The 22001-nt window shown below is 40.7% G+C and overlaps 1 protein-coding gene across 1 annotated transcript in view; it reads left to right on the plus strand.

Moving 5' to 3' along the window:
• LOC117525265 (insulin-like growth factor-binding protein 5) overlaps positions 1-17832 on the plus strand; it is a 32684-nt gene extending 14852 nt beyond the window's left edge. The window contains exons 2-4 of the mRNA XM_034187105.1: positions 9810-10024; positions 10264-10383; positions 12459-17832. Of these exons, the coding sequence (XP_034042996.1) occupies positions 9810-10024; positions 10264-10383; positions 12459-12599 (476 nt within the window). The 3' untranslated portion in view covers positions 12600-17832. The remainder of the gene's footprint in view (positions 1-9809; positions 10025-10263; positions 10384-12458) is intronic.
• Positions 17833-22001: the final 4169 nt, after the last annotated feature.

Genomic DNA, 22001 nt, shown 5'->3' on the forward strand with positions numbered 1-22001 from the left:
TTTCAGAGTGGCCTTTTATTGTGGGCAGTCTAAGGCACACCTGTGCACTAATCATGGTGTCTAATCAGCATCTTGATATGGCACACCTGTGAGGTGGGATGGATTATCTCAGCAAAGGAGAAGTGCTCACTATCACAGATTTAGACTGGTTTGTGAACAATATTTGAGGGAAATGGTGATATTGTGTATGTGGAAAAAGTTTTAGATCTTTGAGTTCATCTCATACAAAATGGGAGCAAAACCAAAAGTGTTGCGTTTATATTTTTGTTGAGTGTACATTCTGAAGCTTTCAGGCCCTGTCCCTTTAACTTAACCCACTGTGTTGTACATTGAGTTTAACATTAGCAGCACAATATTGGGAATGAAAGAGCCTCCGGAAACTTTCCCTGTTTTGTCGTTAACCAATCGGTGACCCATTGGGCCATCAAGGTCATTTTTCCATGCCTTCGGTAATTCCTCTGTCAAGGTACTTGCATATAATCTTGCAGGTAATTGTGGAGCTGCATTTTCATGAAGATGTGGGCACCTCATAACAGTACAGCTCCCCACACAAGTGGCAGTTTGTTGCCATATGCATGACACTACACATCAAGCTGGCTTTCTTTTTCTTTTCTTTTTGAGGAAAAAAAATTGTGAGCGGTGCTAAGATGAACCAAACAAACCATCAGAATCAAAATCCATCAAGAACTGAAGGAGAATAAGCACTTGAATTGTTCATTGGGCCAAAAAAAGTCACAATCCAAATACTTATGTGCATACATAAGTACATTTGAAAATCCCAGTTATGTACGAGGGGTTGTTGCCATATGCATGACATTACACATCAAGACGGCTTTCTTTTTGTGTAGTAGTAGTAATGTGTAGCAGTAGTGTTAATAATGACTTCAGACTGTCCGCAGACTTCACTGCACTTCTCCAACCAGATGCTGAAGGGTACTATGTCTTGACTGCATTTACACTGAGCTTTAAGAAATACAAACAGTATGCCACTGCATGCTAAATATGTCTAGGGTAGGCAGTTTAAAAAACGGAGTGATTGCAAGACACTGTGACAACTTCAGTGGTTGTGAATGGAGCACCTGGAACTTCTGTCTGTTGTTTCACCTGCTATACTGCATCAGGGTGGTGTGGAACAAACAAGGGATTTCTTATTAAAATATGAATAAATTCAGTTACAGTTTGCCAGATATCACATGGCAGACCTGAGCCTAGATTTGATCTGTTTTCTTATATTAAAAGTACTTTCTGTTCTCCTCCACCATGAATCTGCACAGTTTCTTCAACCGCAGTCACAGAAACCTGAAACTCCTTCAGAGTTTTTGTGGGTGTCTTGGTGGCTTCCCTCACTCATTTCTTTCTTTCATGGTAAATCAGTTGTAAAAATTAACTAATGCCCCTGAACATGGAGAGGTTGCACATAGAAATGGCTGTAATTCCTAAATGATTAATGAAATTTGATTGTTAAAGCCCCTCAAAGATGAAAACCTTCACTGGAAGTTCTTCTATATTGTGTCCTTGTAACTCCACTGTGGTGGCGTAGAGAGGCACAATTACAAAAACGATGCCACTCTTCAGTTCACTTGTATAGGATTACCCCCCCTAAAAACAGAACCCATAAAAATTGTAATAAATCCTACAAAGGTCCAGCAAATTCCTTGAAATTTGCTGTACATAAACTTCAGTCTGTGTATGATCATTCCCCAAAGGTTCAGTAATCTTGGTCGCTTTGCATAAAAGTCATGTTCTTTCAAAATTATGCTCCAAATGGGATGATGTGTTGGCAAAAGAGGCCCCCAGCCAAAATGTCTTTTCCTTGCTTGACGAAGACATGTTGGGAAAGACTATTGTCACCCTCTACATATGAAAGGCTCATTCTCAGCTGAGACCTCCTTGGTTTGTGGTTGTAGGTAATTATGAATTCATGAGGAGATGGTGTACTTTTTGGTAATAAACACACCTAAATCTTCAGCACTGGTGTTTTAAGCAACTTCACAACTGAATGGCTTCTCTTTGAGGTCAGATTAAACCTTATTAAATCAACAAAGAGACGTGGCTAAAAGCATAAACTCTTCATTTAAGTTATTTATTTATTTATTTATTTTAAGTCTGTGACCCGTGCTCTCTGTGCTATCACACCTTGTCCTTGGCTTTCAAATATTAAGTAGCAGAGTTGTACCCAGGCTAGAGGATGGCTTACGAACATCAAGTTTCATACAAAAGCTGCCCTTCCAGCTCGTTTATCCCTACAATTATCTTGTCCTACCCCCTGTTCAGATTAAACAGCACCGTTAATCACGACTCTCTTACATGTTGTAAAGATGTAATTTCAGATGCAGTGCACAGACTGACTTAATCAAAGGCAGGACGTAACAAATGTGCCGTAATCCTGGGGGGTGATTGGGGGGGAGAAGAAGTGTGGAACTTGCAATCCTGTGTTTCCTCTGACTAAATTGTATTTGTATAGACAGCAAGAGACAGAGAGAGAGAAACAATGCTTAACTTATTTTTCATGCTTTGGACTGTTGCCTGCAAGAAACTTGGGATATTCATGAAGCATAATTGTGCGCAGATGTTAATTTTTAAACAGCAAGGTATCAGGTGCACCTTCTTTGGCTGGGCAGCTCCTCTTGTCCTAATGAAATCTTTAGTGGGGGAGAGAGAAAGAGAGAGAGAAAGACTTGCACATCTTGCCTCGTTTGGATCTGGTCCAGTGTCTTGGCTCAGTTTCAGGAGTTAAACACAAACCCTTTAAGCCTTCTTTTACAGGCTGGGTACCCTAAGCACGGAAAAACTGAAATTTTGTGGCTATAGCAAAGAGCCCACTTCAAAAACTATGAATCTGGGGATTTCGTGACAAGAAGAGAAATGTAGACAGACGCTGCTGTCCTCATAAAACGTATGCTGCTGCTGCTGACTGCAGATACATGACAAAAAAGTGGACATTAAATTTATTTGAAATTTTAATACACCTGCAGTATGTTTTTAATGTAGACTTAAACCAAATTATAATACATACATTACAATGACAAAGTGAGGAACTTTGGGATGATTTTTCATCCCACGCAGTCCTTTAACCTCCACATTAGAGATATTACGAGGACTGCTTTCGTCCACCTTTGAAATATAGTGAAGGTTCCTCTCATCCTGTCGATGGCTGATGCAGATTCATGCACTGGACGACTGCAATGCTCTATGTTCTGGTTTACCGCAGTCCAGCATTAGGGGTCTCCAATTGGTTCAAAATGCTGCTGGCAGACCTTTGACAGGAAGCAGAACACAGCTGAACACAGCTGGAAGACGCAGTCAGGGTCACGGGGTGGCAACCAGGTTTGGTCCTCCTAGTATTTGTCTGGATCATGGAACGAGGCTCTGAAAGCGGGTGAGGCAAAACGAGGAAAGCAAGGCGACAAACAAGTCTGGCCAGGCTTCGAGAGCTTAGAGAAGCATCTGAATCTCACGGAAAGTCATCCAAGAATCTGGCAACTACTGAACAGAAAGTCAGGGTTTAAATAGTCTAATAATCAATCACTATGTGATCCAGGTGTGGAAAATAACAGAGGCCGCCATCCGGTGGAGAAACTAACACATGACACATTAAAAGACAGTTAAAACCAGGATCCAGGGGAAATCCTGACAGCTCTTTGATCACACATCACTCCTGCCACCTTTCTCCACCCACTCCACCCTACCTGCACTCTTTTCTTCACCTCTCTACCATGCTTTTCATTACATTGGACAGTTCACCCCAAGTGTTTAAACTCATCTACTTTCAGCACTTCTACTCCTTATAACTGCACTTTTCCTCTGAGCTCCCTCTCATTCACTCACGTGTACTCAGTCTTGCTCCTACTGACTTTCATTCCCCTGCTCTCCAAAGCATATGCAACCTTTCCAGGCTAGATTCAATCTGCTCTCTACTCTCACTACAGATCACAATGTCATCTGCAAACATCATAGTCTATGGAGACTCCTTTCTGATCTTATCCGTCAACCTGTCCATCACCATTGCGAACAAGAAAGGACTCATAGCTTATCCTTGGTGTAATTCCACCTCCACCTTGAATGAGTCGGTCATTCCTACTGCCTATATCACCACTGTCATGCTATTGTTGTACATGTACTGCACTACCCTCACATCCTTCTCTGCCACTCCAGACTTCCTCATACAATACCACAACACTTCTCTTGGCACCCTGCCATAAGCTTTTTCTAAATCCACAAACACACAATGTAACTCCTTCTGGCCTTCTGTATACTTCTCATTCAGTATTCTCAGAGTGAACATTGCATCTGCAGTGCTCTTTCTAACATTAATGTTAGGGGAGGTGATGGTCTAGTGGCTAAGCTGTTGGGCTTGAGACCAGAGGATCCTTGGTTCAAATCCCAGACTGAGCAGAAAATCATTAAGGGCCCTTGGGCAAGGTCCTTAATCCCCTAGTTGCTCCCAGTGTGTAGTAAGTGCCTTGTGTGGTAGCACCCTGACATCGGGGCGAATGTGAAGCATTATTGTAAAGCACTTTGAGCATCTGATGCAGATGGAAAAGCGCTATATAAATGCAGTCCATTTACCATATACGTTCTCGGCATGAAACTATATTGCTGCTCACAGATCTTCACCTGTTTTCTAAGCCTAGCTTCTACTACTCTTTCCCATAACGTCATGCTGTGGCTGATCACATTTATGCCTTTGTAGTTACTGCAGCTCTGCACATCACCCTTGTTCTTAAAAGTATGAACCAACATGCTTCGTCTCCACCCCTCAGATGTCCTCTCACTTTGTAAGATTTTATTTAACAATCTGGTTAGAAACTCCACTGCCATCTTTCCTAGACATTTCTGTGCCTCCAGTGGAATGTCATCTGGACCAACTGCCTTACCACTCTTCATCCTCTTCATAGCTGCCCTCACTTCATCCTTACTAATCTCTTGCACTTCCTGATTTAGTCTCTCTAAATCATCCAGCCTTTTCTCTCTCTAACTTTTTTTATTTATCAGCTCATAAAAATATTCCCTCCACCTTTTTAACACACTATCCTCGCTTGTCATCACATTACCATTTGTTTTATGACTTAAATCTTAAAATCCCAGAGGTGGTACACCATTAAAATGAAACAATTTCAGGCTTAAACTAAGACAGCATTCAATGTCATCAGTCTTCCTTTTTCATTTTACTTTTATTCCCTTCTTGTACATGTAAGTTGCTTAGTTACAGTTGCTCTCAAGTAACATTTACTCAGTTGATAGATTGGCAACCTGTCCACAGTGTACCCCACCTTATTACCCAATGACCACAGGGATATAGGCTCCAACTGCCCCTTAACTGTAATAAGGTGGTTTAGAAAATGAATTGCCTGCAATCACTGAGTTACCTTACAGTCACTCTCTTACTTCTGCAGTTACCTTATATGTAAGCCAGCTTGTCTTACTTTTAGGTGAATTGCCTTTGGATTTGAAATCAGGTTTAATGTTTGAACTTTGATCCTTGATGTAGAACATACTGTGAATCCTGAATGCTTCACTCTTTAATTGGGATCAAAGAAATCAAGATCAAAGATCATCTGAAAGAAAGGTCACATCAGATCAAAGTAATATTTCACCTTACTTTAACTTACATTACAGTTACAGGCTCTAACTGTATTTACTGTCGGGTCCTCTTAGGTTAACCAGCCAAACTTTCTGAACTAGTGTTCCTTCAAGTTTCTTCACAATTCAGAGTCCCTCAGCTGCGGTTACTGTCAGGTCTTCCGGTTCTTCTTTCAAAGTTACCTACAACCAATCAGTGACTTACAGTTACTTTGATACTTTTATAGTCATTACCATAAGTCATTCTATTTCTGTTACACTTGGTAGCCTTTGATCGCTGATCAAAGCCCAGATCTACCCCTTGATCAAGATTTGCACCAAAATTTCATCAGCTCCGCCTTTGTCCAAGGTCTACATGTCCACCAACTGTTATTCAAATCAATCCATGTGTTTTTGAAAAATTATTCTGATAATCACACAGATAGACAACCAGCATTGAATAGATTACCATAGATAATTTTGTTGTGGGATGTTGAGGATGTAGAACATGAAACCTCACCTATATGTAACTGTAAAAGGCAGATAAAAAAAAAAAACATATTTTGCACAATGACCCTTTTCATCTAGCCATACACAGTCTGTCCCTGTACTAGATTACACATGATAGAGGAATGTATATAAAAGTAAAGTGTGATTTATTTGCCAAATATCTGGCATTTAATCGAGCATATTGAAAACTGATTGGACTGTACAGCAAAAGTAAAAACAACAAAAAAGTTTTTCCACCTTGGTCCTGGTGTTGTGTACATAAGAATGCTTGTTTGACATATTTATTTATAGCAGTTTATAGCCTAGTAGTCTGAGCGGGGAGACACAAGGACATATCTAAACACAAACCAAGGCCTGCCAAGTCATGAGTTGTGAGATTAATTTCAAAGAGACGGCAGCACAGTGCAGAAGCCAAAGACCCAATTCGGGTAATCGTTCTGCCCCCCCCACTCCCCTCCCCACCGCTTCCCGTAGACTCCAGACGCTCATGCTGTGTCAGGCTCTTTGAACATCAGCTCTTTGGAGCTGGTCCGTCTCAGTGCCTTTCTTCACATGTGCTAACAGGCCGCTCTGGTACGTTGGCTACTTGTTAAGTTATATTCTCCAACTTGTTCCCTTCAGTTCTTTATCCACATGCTGGTGTGGAAGTCGGTTTGTTTTTTAACAGCAGTGGTTTGTGTTCCTCGGCCAACATTCCTCTCTGGTTCAGTGCGTCTGGCCCTGTGCACCGTGGTGGGTTTCCTTGTCAGATAAATATAACCAGGGTCATCCACTGGCACCGGTTGCTTCAGCCAGTTGGGGCCTGGCACAATCCCCACAATAACTCTGTACTTATACAACTAAGCCAAGGGGGTGTTGGGGGTGGGTTACGGAGGGGGGGCAGAAGGTTTCTTTCTGTGGCCTCAAAGAACCTCTGAGTGGGGGTCCATGCTTAAGAGGCTGAACCCCAAAGATTGGAGGAGCGAGGGGAGGTTAGGGGGTGAGGTTGGGGATAACGGACTTCAACCTGTGAATATCCTATGAAGAGGAACATTACCAACTCTGAGGCTGCAGTGCCCCCTGTGGGAGCTGAGACAATTTGTGTGTGTTTGTGTGTGTGTGTGTGTGGGGGGGGGCAGTCTACATTGTTACATTTTCCTCTGCCTGGCATCCAAAACACCAGCTCATAATATTTATATTGCACCTGGAATTCCTGAACGGGAGTACACATTAATGTTAAATTTAGGGGGAAAATTCATATTTACTTTTATTGTATTGACTGATTTCTTATGGCTGCTAGTGGACAAGCATTTACCTTCACAGAGACATTTTTGCATTACTCTTTTAATGTGAAATACTCCTGGAAAGTAAAAAAAAAAAAAAAAAAAAAAAAAAAATCCAGTTGAAATGTAAATGGAAAGACCTACATAAGACTTAGAGCTGAGGTTTGGAATAAATATACTGCAAGTAGTGTCATCCAAGTTTGGTTTTTAACCAGAAAATGGCAGTCCTTTGTTGAATAACTGTGTGCTTTAAAAAATAATAACAAAACGATATCAATATCAAAGCAAATTTAAAAGTTGGAGCATCAAATTCAAGTTTGCAGATCTTAGCATCTTAATTCAGTATGCAAAAAAAAAAAAAAAAAAAACCTCATTCTGAATATTATGTCCTGCTTATCCAGTGACTGAGACTGTAAATTGTCTTTTAAATTTAATTTTAAAAGACAATTTTAAGTTTTAAATTTAATAATATTTTTAAATTTAAAAGAAGATTTTAAGTTTAACAACAAACTTTGCTTCGAACCTGGACCAAAACATTACAGCCCACTGGGGCATTATTGATTTCATACTTTTGAAATTATTTATCTGTATTATTATTGTTATTATTATACAAATCCAGAGCATCATATTTGATATTCTCTGCATATTTTATATCATATAAGTGTAATTTTAAGAGATATTGCAATACAGGAACTTTTTTTTACAATATGCCAAAGCTTTATGTGTCCTTCCAATCCACTGCTGCACCTTTTTACGTTAGATCAGAGAGCAGTCACAAACTCAGCCGCTGCCAGACACATCAAAAGGCCATGACATCATCAGTTACACATTTAATGACAACTTTCCCACTCACAAATGTTTACAGATTTGCACTGTACCAGTTTTCATTAATCGAAATTTAAATGGACTTATTGCCCGAGACTTGAGTTACCATTTTGATGCTAAAATGTCAAAATATATTTGCTACTCTTACTTAGTCACCACTGAGGCTGGAGAGCACACATCAGGCTTACATTAATCACAGACCCTAAGTTTCTGTTTGCTTTGCTTTATTTTCTGGAAATGAGTGGAAATCTGTTTTGAACTTTGACCACACCCCTTCCAGGTGTCTTTTTCATCAAAAAAAAAAAAAAAAAAAAAAACGAAAAATGATGTTTCACACTGAAAAAAATGAGCCATCACTACATGTCAAAAGTAGGTTAGCAAATTTGTTCAAGTTAAGAGACAAACTGAACAGAATGTCAAGAACTGAAGTTGAATACACATCTTCAAAGTAATTTTGATGCATCACAATCAGAAGACTTTATTAATCCTGAAGGAAATTGCTTATGTTACAACTGTGCCTAATGGCATTGATAATATTGCGCATACAAATGAGTTATTGCACATTCTGAGAATAGAAGTGATCCTTGTCCATATGAGCAGCTGCAAATGTTATCATTGCACATTCGAGTAGCATAAAAATGAGCACCGATAAGATACAACAAGGCAGGGAAGGAACAACTATTGTGTGCATGAATGGCAGAGGGAGGGAGGATGTACAGAGTCTGAAGGTGCCTTGACACTTGCACGAATTTGATCCATGCACTGATACACAATCTGCCATGCCAGAGAGTAAACGTTGTAAACCGTTGTAAACTGTGCGCAGCTTCGTGCAAGTGCGCAAAGAAAATTTTGAAATGTTCAAACTAATTATGTGAACTTCACGTGAACATTGCGCAAACAATTAAAAAACACTGTGTCAGTGCGAGTCATTGCGTCAGCGCAATGCAACACAGCGCAGCTCATCTGAACAATTATAATGAGATGTTAAATCTATTATAAACATTATTTTACAGGTACTCATAAGAAGGAATGAAAATGCAGCTGTTTTACCAAGTTATTACAATATAAATATTACAAATAATTACATTTTAGACAATTCCAAATGTGTTCTCCACCTCATGAAGCACACAAGCGAGAGAGAGAGAGAGAGAAAAAAACTATAGCTGTAATGGTCCTCTGTGATTCCAGAAGCAATTAGAGGTGTTTTCATCAGCCAAACTCTGAGAGAAAATGATTTATCCACTATGAAATAATTATTTTATATACGCAGTATCCAGTGGCACAAAGTGCAGCATCCAGCTGGGAACACAGTGGCATTGGCATGATGAACTGTGCAGCACTGCCGGGGTTAAATGCGTGCAAGTGTCAGGGCACCTTGATGGCTGTGGGACACTTAATGCTAGTTAGTCTTCTGCCAGAAATGCCTCTCAGACCGTTTACAGCACTGTGAAGGGATTCTAGAAGGGACAGGATTTTAAAATGGCAATCATTTTATATTAAAATTAAGACAACACAACTAGACCAGAAATCTGCCTGTGGTGGAGACCAATGGTGGTGGAGGCTTGTGCATTGTAGAATGAATTAGCCCAGTTTGTGCTCATAGGTTCAAAACTTGACATTCATTGATTGTATTTTATCATTCTTATGCAGATCGCGACTCTCCTGAACATGAGGACCCCATGACCCCAGAGATTACAGAGGACCTGCAGCCAGCAAAAGTGCCACGTCTTCCCAAAGATATTGTGAACAGTAAAAAAGTGCAGGCACTGCAAAAGGAGAAAAAGAGGAATCTGGGTAAGCAGCGCTCCATAGGCTCTACTTTGGACTACTCCCCTCTACCCATCGACAAGCATGAGCCTGAATTTGTAAGTACTCATAGTAGATGCTAAACAAAATTCCCCTTTATTTTTTTAATGATGGAATGTTTGCGTTGTTGTAGTCCGACCATCTATTGTGAACTTTTAATACACTTTGAATGTGAGATTTGAATGAGTACTAGGTGATGGTGAATTCAGCTATCCCTGTATCATCCTCAGACAACCAAAAGCCAGACAATGAGCTCATTCCTTTTACGGGATTGAAAATCAATGCTCTTTCTCCAAAGGGACCTTGCAGAAGAAAATTGGACGGGATCATTCAGGGAATGAAGGACACGTCCCGGGTAATGGCCCTGTCTTTGTACCTTCCTAACTGTGATAGAAAAGGATTCTTCAAGCGCAAGCAGGTGAGTTCACTTTAGAAAACAATCAAAAAGCACTCAATTGCAAAAATGTAATTTTCAAACATCTACTTTATTCCTAATTGAAGTTATTAAAATAATCATTACAACACTGATTTATTAATTTATTTATTTGCTATATCAGCGGGTCATTGTCAGTGTGCATATGCCATGATGGATTCCTCTTTAAATAGCATAGACTATTCCAGATGATTCTATAAATTGATGGAATTACTTGTAGACCCTTCTGAATGGCTAATTGGCAGATTCAGGGTTAATTGGGGAACCTTTGGCTGGATTTGAAGGTCTACCTCTAGAACAGGGGTGGCCAAGTTCGGTCCTCGAGAGCCACATTCCTGACACTCTTAGTTGTCTCCCTGCTCCAACACACCTGAATCCAATGAAAGGCTCATTAAAAGTCTGCTAACGAGTCTTTCATTTGATTCAGGTGTGTTGGAGCAGGGAGACAACTAAGAGTATCAGGAATGTGGCTCTCGAGGACCGAACTTGGCCACCCCTGCTCTAGAACCTGTGTAGTGGAAAAACAGAGAATTGAAACAGGGCTTGAAGTACAATTTTGCACAGGGGCGGTGGCAGAAGGTTCCCAGCTCAAAGTCCACCCCTGCCCCATTTCTACATGTAACGTGGAGGTGCATCAGGAAGGTCATCCGGCATAAAACCTGTGCCAAATCAACATGCAGATCTACCTTGTATCTGCTGTGGTGACCCCGAGTGAAAACAACAGAGCAGCTTGAAGGGACTTACTTGAAGCACAATTTTGTAACTCCACAAAGACATGCAGCAATTGAAATTTTTTTAAGGTCCATCAAAACCTCAGGATTACTACAACAAACTGCCCAATATGTTGGAGGGACCAGAGCTGTGACATCATCCACCTTTAAGAGACCACAAGTAAAGAGGAAGCCATGAATTAAAAATTGACAAAAAATAAAGTCCCAACCCTTCTCCTTATTATCGTTCACCGATATAAACTTTTCTTGTCGTCGTCATCAAAAAAAAAAAAAAAAAAAAAAAAAAAAAAAAAAAAAAAAAAAAAACTTCTGTTTTTTTTCTGTTTGTTTTTTGTGTAACACTCAGGTAACCAATATATTCAGAATCAGTAATCAGCATCATCATATCTATACTGTCATTTTAGACCATGTAAAATGGTTAACAGTCATGGTGCACATTCTGATGTGGACATGTACTGCTCCCTGTGGGTTGTATAATGTCTATTTGATTTAGCACCCCTTGCCGGTGAAGCCGTTCAAATACCTCTGGGTCTTGTTCACGAGTAAGGGGACAATGGAGCGTGAGATTGGCCGGAGAATCTGTTGCATTCGCTCTACTGTACTGTTGTGACGAAAAGGGAGCTGAGCCAAAAGGCAAAGCTGTCGATCTACTGGTCAGTCTTCTATGGTCATGAGAGTTGGGTCATGACAGAAAGAAATGGCCTAAATGGGCTTCCTTAGGAGGCTGGCTGGTGTCTCCCTTAGAGATAGGGTGAGAGGTTTGGTCATCCATGAGGAACTCGGAGTAGGGCCACTGCTCCTTTGCGTTGAAAGGAGCCAGCTGAGGTGGTTCGGGCATCTGCCTCCTGGGCGCCTTCCTAGGGAGGTGTTCCAGGCACATCCACCTGGGAGAAGACCCCAGGGAAGACCCAGGACTAGGTGGAGCGATTATATCTCCACACTGGCCTGGGAAGGCCTCGGAATCCCCCAGTTCAGAGGTGGTGAATGTGGCACGGGAGAGGGAAGTCTAGGGTCCCCTACTAGAGCTGTTGCCCCCGCTATAAGTGGTTGAAGATGAATGAAACCCCTTGCTGGTTGAATTAAGCATTAAATGAGTAATATATCTCATTACACCTGTGCACAGTGTTGGGGGTATAACATTTAGATAAATAAAATAACTCAGTTATGATCCAATTTGGACTAACTTTGGTGGAAAACAAATGCATTACATGTTTTCGCATGTAACCAATGAACTGTTATGTTCAAGTTTTTTAATGTGTTTTTTTTTTCTTTTTTGTCTTTGTCCATTATACTTCTTGTATTAAAACTATGTTTTCTGCTCTCGCTCAGTGCAAACCCTCTCGTGGTCGCAAACGGGGGATCTGCTGGTGTGTGGACAAATACGGCATTCAACTCCCGGGCACAGATTACAGCGGAGGGGACATTCAGTGTAAGGACCTGGAGAGCAGCAGCAACAACAATAACGAATAAAATGCAGAGGAACTGGGTACTGCCCTCAGCTCCAAACCCCTCGACTCCCCCAACCTCCCCCCCATCCATCACATGACCCAGGGCCCGCATCTCCTCTCTACATCACACTTGTATGTTCCACCACCTAGTCTCTCCAACATGTTGTTTCCAAATGGAAATAAGAATAAAAACAACATCAACAAAGAATTCAAGCTAAGGAGCAGGCTGAAAGAGACTTTTGTTTTTGTCTTTTCTGTTATCGACTAAGCACTCATTTCCAGATGAGAGGAAAATATCTCCAGTTTAGTTCCCTTGAACTCTATGGGTCCCTTGAGTGCGCCCCAGCTCTAGAATGATGAGAATATACTATGCATACAATACAGATGGGTGATAAATGAAAGGAAAACCTACATAAATGACACAATGATCAAGACACTGCTATGCTGGTGTACTCAGCTGAATATTCAAGATACCGAAGTGTTTGATAAGGCTCTCTTCCACTCATCACATGAAGAAACATCTGCTGCAAGGGTGGTTGTCTTCAATCTTGAAACTTTGAGAAATATGTCAAATCTAGGAGCACTGAAACAGCTCCGGTTATACCTAACACCTTACTCTTTATGTCAGTTTTCCCGAAATTTGACACCCATCTGTACTGTTAAAGAATCTGAGGATTTTCAAGAGCATTTCATAAGATGTACAGTCAGCATCAAACCATTCTGAAGAGGACAAATTGGCCATAATGACTTAAAATCTGATACCACTATGGAATTAACAACTGGTATTTTGATTTGTGTGTGTGTGTGTGTGTGTGTGTGTGTGTGTGTGTGTGTGTGTGTGTCTGTGTGTTTGTTAAAAACAGGAAACAAGGAAAACGGGGTAGGATATGCTGTAAAAGTTGACTCTATCTGGGTATGTGGGTCTGTCAGAGCACTTATCATCGGGGAACCTGCTTAAATATGTGTATTGTCACAAAATGATGCTTGCCTGAATGCGTGCTTGTGTCCTGTGTGAACGTGAAGTATGTGTGAGGCTTGGTGTTGCTGGATGACAGAATGAACCTTTTTTCAAAAGAATGTCCTTTTTGTTTCTCTTTATTTTTGTTTTGTCACAATAAGTATTGCTCGTGATTGAAGTGGTCTTGGGGTTGGCCTTCTCTATAATTGATGGAAAGTATTCACACATTGAGCAGTTGGAAACAAATCTGATTGTTACAAATGATCCTGCATAAGTGGCTCTTTGACAGTGTAGCTAGATATGCCAACTGTGCCTGTTTGTACAGAAACTGCCATGCAGATCCACACAGAGCTTAGAGAGCACTGGTTATACCGGCCAACTACAGGTAAAGGGGTCTTATTGTGCAGCAAAGGTTTTAGGCTTATAGTTTTCAATTTTCATGATGAACATCAATGTCACATGTTTCTGTGACTGCAAGTAAAAAAAATGCAAGTCTGAAATGATTCACTTTATACTTCTATATCATGCCCTGTCAATGGGTAAAAATGGACTTCTGCTTGCGGAGGCTCATGAAGGACACCTGGTCAGAAGATGATGGGTTTTCATAATACATTCATGACTAATGTATCTTGTTCAATCTGAAAAGAAAACTAAAAAAAAAAAACCCTTGTTATGAATGCTGATGTGCATCAAGGATATGTTCTGGTTCCTTCCATGTTCAGTACTTAGATGAACTGGGTGTTGAGTAGGTTTGTAGAGTCCATCAACTTAGAAGTCATTGTCAGCATGGAAAAATTCAGTCACCTTGACTTGCGGATGATGGTGTGATCTTTGCAAAATGAATGGATGCCCTGATTGCAGCACTGGAGAAGCTGAGTGAGGAGTCGGAGTGCCTGGGTTTATGATTGTTAATTGATAAAGTCTAAGATTCAAGCTTTTAGTGCCTGAGTGCTGGAAGCAGCCGTGAAAACTGTGTTTGTATGCAATAAAAGTGTCAACCTATCCTTTGATAATCTCCATAGTGACATGCATGTCTTTGGGTCCTCAACCTTAGATATTGAGAGATGTCTTGGAAGAGCCTATGGAATCATCAACCTGGTAAATAAAAGAGTTTGGTGATGCCAGTACCTTTATAGGAGAATGTCAGAAACAGTGCACATCAAGACTGAGCATGCTCAGTCATCTCTGTGTCCATCTTCCCGACTGGGAATTGATAAAAAAAAAATCTTCCTCACTACAGAGGACTTGCCACAACGGGAGAACCAAAGTCCAAGTGTTTAGCGTCCTAGTGCTTTCTGCCTTACTGTATGGTTGTGAGACCTGAACTTTAACTAGTGACCTAAGACGATGGCTGTATAGTACTTGGTCTGTTCAGATGATCCTTGGATACCACTGGGATGGATTTGTGTCCAACAAAAAGCTACTTCGGGAGACTCAGATAAAGTATACCACTTGCATTGTGAGGGAATGTCAGCCATGATATTTTGGCCATGAGTTGAGCTTTTCTGGGCATGATCCAATGCGCATGTGCCTTGGTGTTGAGAACACAGCAACTGGAGAAGGCCAGGGGAAAGTCACATGCCACCTGGCTGTGAAGGATGATGACTGCTTTTAGGATGTAGGTGTGGAACAGTTGTCTGCCTGGTCGGTTGCCATGCAGGAACGAGAGTGGTTCTGTAGTGTAGTGGTTATTGTAACATGCAGCACCAGCGTATATTCCCAGACATGAGCTGGTGTGATAATGTAGATGGAAGAACCAATACAACGTGTAAGATTATGGTTAAATTACAGTTTGGGTTAGGACTGTGTTAGCTTGCATATTAAGCAGAGGCACTTTTGTATGTTCTTGGCTTGGTTGGAGGTGTACTAGTTACATGGTTAGGTGATATATTTATCTCCCTTCGATGCCATGTGACATTCTCCAGCAGAGACATAACATTCTGTCGAGTCATCCTTCATGAGTCTCCACCACTTGACACACCCATGGCGCATATGGGTGAGAAACGTAAAGACACTACCAGTCCTAAGTTAGAGCAAGCATGGTGAGGAACAATGACTTTAAACTTAAATAGTCACAAACATATACATACATATCTCTATATTGACAGGCTTTTTTTTTTTTTTTTGCTTCCAAATTTAATATCTGTTCTTCACAAACATGCTAACCTGTATTACGTTCCAGAAAATGTGCAAGATATGACCCCTTTTAACTAATGTGAGGCTGAGTACAGTGTGTAATCAAATCCGACAGTCAGGTTCGTTCCTCCTCGGAGATGTGTGAAGTGTAGTTTTGTAAGGTTTTGTTTTCTTTGCCTTCAGTGAAGTAACGAGCACCCACTTTTGAGCCATGTTTTTTTATCAAGTGGTTTCCCTTCATTACTGCTTCTACAGTGTAACCTTGGTGTATTATATAACTTTTAAGTAGTTAATGAATGTTGTTTTTCCTTTCAAAACAAATATGACAATGACTTAATGGTGCTTGGAAAAAAGTAAGCAATTTGAGTAGGTCCTTGTAGCCAGTCAGGAAATGGCCCAGAGTCATGTGACTACAGAGCGGACAAAGAAGCTAACCCTTTTGCACCCTTCTCTTTGCTAGCCTATCGTACCAACAAAATAGTTATTTATATGGAAGAAATATTGCACTCGGAAATGCTAATTACACCTCTGCTTCACCTTCAGGGGAGCATGGTCAAATCTAAAGGGTTACAGGTTATAACAGGGTCATTTGGTTGCTCTTTTTAGTGCCTTCCTAAATGCAAATACATTTGAATAGTGACATGTAAGCAGCATGGATATCACAGAGGGCATTTTCCTTTTCTCAAATGGCCCTCGCCAATGGGGTTGATTATTGTTTTGACAATAAATAGGTTAGTTCTGATGAAGAGAAGAACATTGAATGTGGTTTAGTCTTGTAAATGGTGTCACAAATGCATTGCAGATCCACTATTTAGTCTGTACCTGTACCTCGGGGGCATTTCTGGACAAAAATGACGTGAGGAAAACGCTGTGCAACTACAATCAGTTAAACCTCCTTCTTTTTTCAACAAATAATAAGCTACATATTAGCTTTCTCGTGTGACTGCCAATGTACATGATCGCTAGAGAGAGTGGAAGCCAAAGGATGTTTGCAAGCAAATCATCATTTCATCGAGAAAGACGTGGTATTAGCACCTGAAATGGCTTCTGGTTGTGAATATTGTATACTTGTCGTATTTCCCGACACCAAATCCCAACTACCACTTTTGAAAAGCAAAGAAAGAATGGGGAAAAAAAGCAGCTTGCACTTATTTCAATTATTCACTAGTGATTTTGACACACAACAACCTGACGTGGTATCATGAAGTTAGTGGAAAAGACAAACAGCCACAAAAGCTAAATGTTGTGTTAATGTTTTGCTTACCTTTTAAAGGTGATACTTTGAGGTAATATTTGTCGACAGGGGCTGTGTAGCCCATGCCTGGTACCGCCAGTACAGCAGCATCTTTTAGGGAATATTAGGAGAAAAGTAACACAGAGTATGCTAGCAATGGTGCATGATGTCCATTGCAGAGGGAGTAGAACGATGGGCGAACAAGATGGAGCGGAGAGGAAGACAGAGCACAATGAGCTGTAGACGTTATCAGGGCCTAGCCACTTCCCCGTAATAGGGTCACCAATTGCATAACATTAGATACGTACAGTTAGCAAGAAAGTTACAGTGAGTCTGGGAAATCTGGGGAACAGAGTACTGCAATCAGGTAGAGGATAGTGTAGGAGAGAATTCGAGGACAAAGTTGAACTCAAGTGGTGGTCTTAAATCCTATCTGGGACCAGTAGATACAGCAAATGTGTGAATACTTAGAAGTTTCAGGTTTATTCTTTTTTTAGTTAAAAGACCAACGGCTGGTCGACCTGTTTCTTACCTGTTTGCAAGTTGTCACTTCCTCAGGTTTCTCGGCTCCTACTGGGTTTGAACTCATTCATTTTTCATACTTTAATAGTACAGTAATCTCATCTTTTTTCTGAATATATAACACTTTCTGGATGAAATGAGGCAATACAATTGGTTAACAATGTGGTGTTTACTGGCTTGTGAAAAAGACCCATCAGTGGCAGGAGGATAGTGGGAATAAAAAATTGTCAGCATTGGGAATTATGTAAGACAAATAATTAAAAATAAAAAGACAAAAAAACTCAAATTATTAAAGTGAATATCACTGTGTAATATTTATTCAACTTGTAATTTATGTACTCTTTTAACCTTTGTCTTTTTGTTATGACAAAGCATTTATTTAAATAAAGTTATGTATTCATTTAAGAACTCTCATCTGGTTTCATTTCTGTTTTTTTTTTTTGTTTTTTTTTGACGAGTAACAGTCAGTCATAAATAGCACTTGTAACGTAGAGTTTGAAGTGGAATCACCCTTACTGTAAGAGCTGACTAATCTCCAAGACACGAGCTGATAAACCTCTTTGACATAAGTCTGACTCACCCACAGATCTTAGGTAGCAGGATATGACTTTATAAAGTGCTGCCCAAGGGCAAGTCACCTGGTTTTCAACATCTAAGTAAAGAAGGGAAAAAAATAGAGAAATTAGGGAGTTATTTAACACAAGTTTGGACTTCAAAGGGAGAAAAAGCTACAGTGTGGCTCCCTTGATGTTCAAACTATTTGGAAGAGGTTCATCATCTGGAGGAGGCTCCATCATGGTTCCTTATCAAAGCCAGAAAAGACTGCTATGGAGACTAAAAAAAAAAAAAAAAAAACTGTAGAAAGGTTGGAAAACACCGCTGCATACAACTATTGATACAGCAAGCCTGTGGATTACCCTCATCACTACCCATCACAGAATTTACTAATCTGTACACCTGTCATCCACATGGGCCCCAACACTATGTTCTACCTATTTAGGAATGTTATGCCTCAAAATATATGTATTATATTTTCATTAAGGTCTTCCTTGATGGCACAAAGTATTCACGTATCGGCATGTCCAAGGCATTCCGTGCAAAATGGCCCCGCCCATTTCAATAATGTCTGATATTATCACAAATAAAAAATAAATCACAAATAACTCACCCATTTGTGTCCTTTTTTGTCCCGTGCAAATGAAGATTTGTCCTGTACAAACCCTCATTCATGAAATGTGTTTCTTGTTAGTTGATGTCTGGCGAGTCCATTGAAAAGTTGTGTGCATGCTCAAAACTTTCGGCTGACATCAAACAAAGAACTTTCCGGATGGCTGCATATTTATTCTGTTCTGTACTTGTTTGTAATCTAACGATGGACTTGTAGTCGACATTATGCTGCTTTCATGTCGGCAGCAGAAAAACCGTCACAGCAGAATTCTGTCTGAAAGGGCAGACTGTAGGAACTGACATGAGGTGCGGCCATTTTTCAATCTTCTGTTTGCATCTAGAAGTGCTGCACACCGGCAGTCAGTGTTTTTCCACTAATTCCATCAGAGCCAGATATCCACTGAAAAGTGATGCATTAGAAAATTTTTGCTGCCGAACAAATTATTAATTAAGTCCATTCTGATCAGTTTGCTCAATCAATCACAGTGTGAGACTATTGCTGGATACCACAGACTGCAAACTTTCACAATGACCTCATTGCCATGCAATACCAGGGGCACCCGTGTGCCATACCAGTGCACACTGATGATGTAGTCACAGGTAAGATGCGGAAGAGATGACAAAATGTCATGAAAACTTTCAGCCCAGTCTCACGTTTTTGTTTGTTTTGTGTTTTTTTTCCGTGCTCCTGTCACATTTTCAAGACGTTTTGTTTTTTTAACTCACTGTTACTAACCCTACTCCTACCCCCAACCCTAACCTTAACCATAACCTAACCCTACTCCTTCCCCCAACCCTAACCATAACCACCCTGACCCCCCGCCCGCTTCACTTTTAATTCTGTGCAGCCATCAAGGAATGAATGAGAATGAATTTGTGCTGCTGTGACTAAAATGAGGCGCTTTTTGTCACAATATCACAAGCCAATAGCTTAATGTATATTTTGTGCTCCTGAATCACGACTTGTCGTGAGACTGGGTTGAAACTTTTGGGTGGGCACTGAATCAACTTTAATAAAAATCTATTTCATTTTGGGGTGGACATTTAACGAACTTTGGTAAAAAAAAAAGGGCATGGGCTGATGCTCATGGAGGGGTAGTCCATTGTGTGGACACCGTAATATAGTGATATTCTAATGGAGTGACAAATTGATGTTTGATGTAACAATTCCACCTTTTCTCTCAGTTTCAAGATTTTATGCCAAGATCTTGATGATACCATGTTGCAGATACACAAACAATAAATTGGTCCTGTACAGGTCTTGAGGGCCATTGATGTCAGTGCTTATCCCTAGATCAGAGGTCTTCAACTTATTCCAGAAAGGGCCAAGAGGGTGCAGGTTTTCCTTGCAGCTACCCACTCCACCAGGTATTTTCATTGATAAGATGACTCCATCTGCTCAAAGTGATGTTAATTAGTGAAATCACCTGGGGCTTCATGTACAAAGGTACAGCAGCATCATTTAGGCAACATTAAGAGAACACACAAAAATGTGCCTTACATCCTTCTCCATGATAAAATTCAGATGCATCAAAAGTGAAATGACGGTACAAATGTACAGTTCCCCACACGAAGTTCATGCCTGGTATACCCAAGTTTCTACCACTATTCTTCCTCTGGCAACACTTAAAGGCCCAGTCCCACTGGCGTTTAGGATAATTTGCATATGAATTGTGCACAGAATTGGTTCATAGTCGTTAAACGTCCGCAATATCCATGAAACATGCTTTTATGAGTTGGCCACACACGTCTGCAATTATCCGCAGAGGCACGTATTTCCGTTGCCAGGATTTTTGAGCTGCACAAAATTTTGGCTGCAGATGACATCCGCCTTACCTAATCAATACATAATCAATACATACTCAATCTATGTGCTGTATATCCACCGTTATTCACTGATATCTGCAACTGATGGGGTATTGTGGCTTGGCAGCGGACTGGGACAGTGTGTAAAACAGATATATAGCGTGCCTATCATGTCCACATTACAAACTAAAATAATAATACAGAGAGGCCACAAATAAAGCCATTGTATTACATCAGCTTTGCATCTGATTTGACAATTTGCAAATGCACAACAAACACTCCACGTAAACCCAACGTACCATGGCAGACATCGACACACCTGCCAGTCAGTGCCAGTCCAGCTGTGGAAACGTACAGCTGTAGTTATGGATCCCCAAAACTGCCATCCAACAACATAAAGGCGCACTGACATGAGCATGTTTTGCTTCACGCAACAGCATGGCCTGTGTCCTGATGATCCCACCCGCTGTTTTCACAGCTGGACCCCGTTCTTTGTTCTACCGGCTGCCATGCACTCTGCACTGGATGCTGCGTATATAAAATAATTATTTTGTGGTGGATTAATCATGTTTTCTGCAAATTCGCCGTTGAAAATGGCTCTAATCACTTCCTGAATCACAGAGGAGGCTGCAGCCCGAGCCGTGCACACATGCGCCTCACAAGCTGCAGAAAGCATTTTGAGCCGTCTAAAAAGGTAATTATTTGACTTGTTTACATTGTCAAGGCTTGATAAAACAGCTGCGTGTTTTCCTTCTTCCCTGCAGCTGTTACAGTATCTATTCCTATGTTTATAACAGATTTACCTTCTTGTTATAATCATTCAGACGAGCTGCGCTCTGGTGTGATCCACTGACGTCACCACTCGCCCTGTTCACTGCTTCTTTACTCCAATCAACTTGTCCAAGTCCAGCAATTGGTCCAGAGGCTGTGGTGTTGGTGTGAATAGTGATGCTGAAAGGCCCGAGTGCACTTCATTTATGACCGCAATGCAGATGCCGTGCATGCGCAATACATGCACACTGCATTGTCAATATATCTGTAATACCTCCGTAATAATCGCAATGCGTCCGATCGGTTTCTTCAATACATGCCTTATACATCCGTGACTGTTTGTCATATATTTGCTGTACATTATTAATATATCTGTAATTCATACTGAGACATCTGTCATTTTTGGCCACTTTTGTTGTGGACGACAACGAATGCCCAACATTTGTATACTCAATTCATGCGCAATTATTCCCCATCCCAGTGGGACCGGGCCTTTAGAGGTGATGCTGGGAAACTGTTAATAATGTGAAAACAAGAAGTCATCAGAGTGATGTGCACATGACACACTTATGAACAACTGTCACACCCATGTGTTTGCAATTGTATGGGTAGATATAAAAGCATGTGCAAAGTGATGAAGAAAATGGTATTAACAATGTTTGCATTAATGTTGTTAGAAGACCTTGCAAATTGCGCAATCCGACATGAGTGAGTATTCAGGGAACGCAAAGATTTACTTCAATTCAATTTCAGTTTATTTCATTTATGTAGTGCAAAATCACAACAAAGCTGCCTCAAGGCACTTCACACAAGTAAGGTCTAACCTTACC

This window comes from Thalassophryne amazonica, chromosome 14, assembly GCF_902500255.1.
Source record: "Thalassophryne amazonica chromosome 14, fThaAma1.1, whole genome shotgun sequence".
NCBI classification, from domain to species: domain Eukaryota; kingdom Metazoa; phylum Chordata; class Actinopteri; order Batrachoidiformes; family Batrachoididae; genus Thalassophryne; species Thalassophryne amazonica.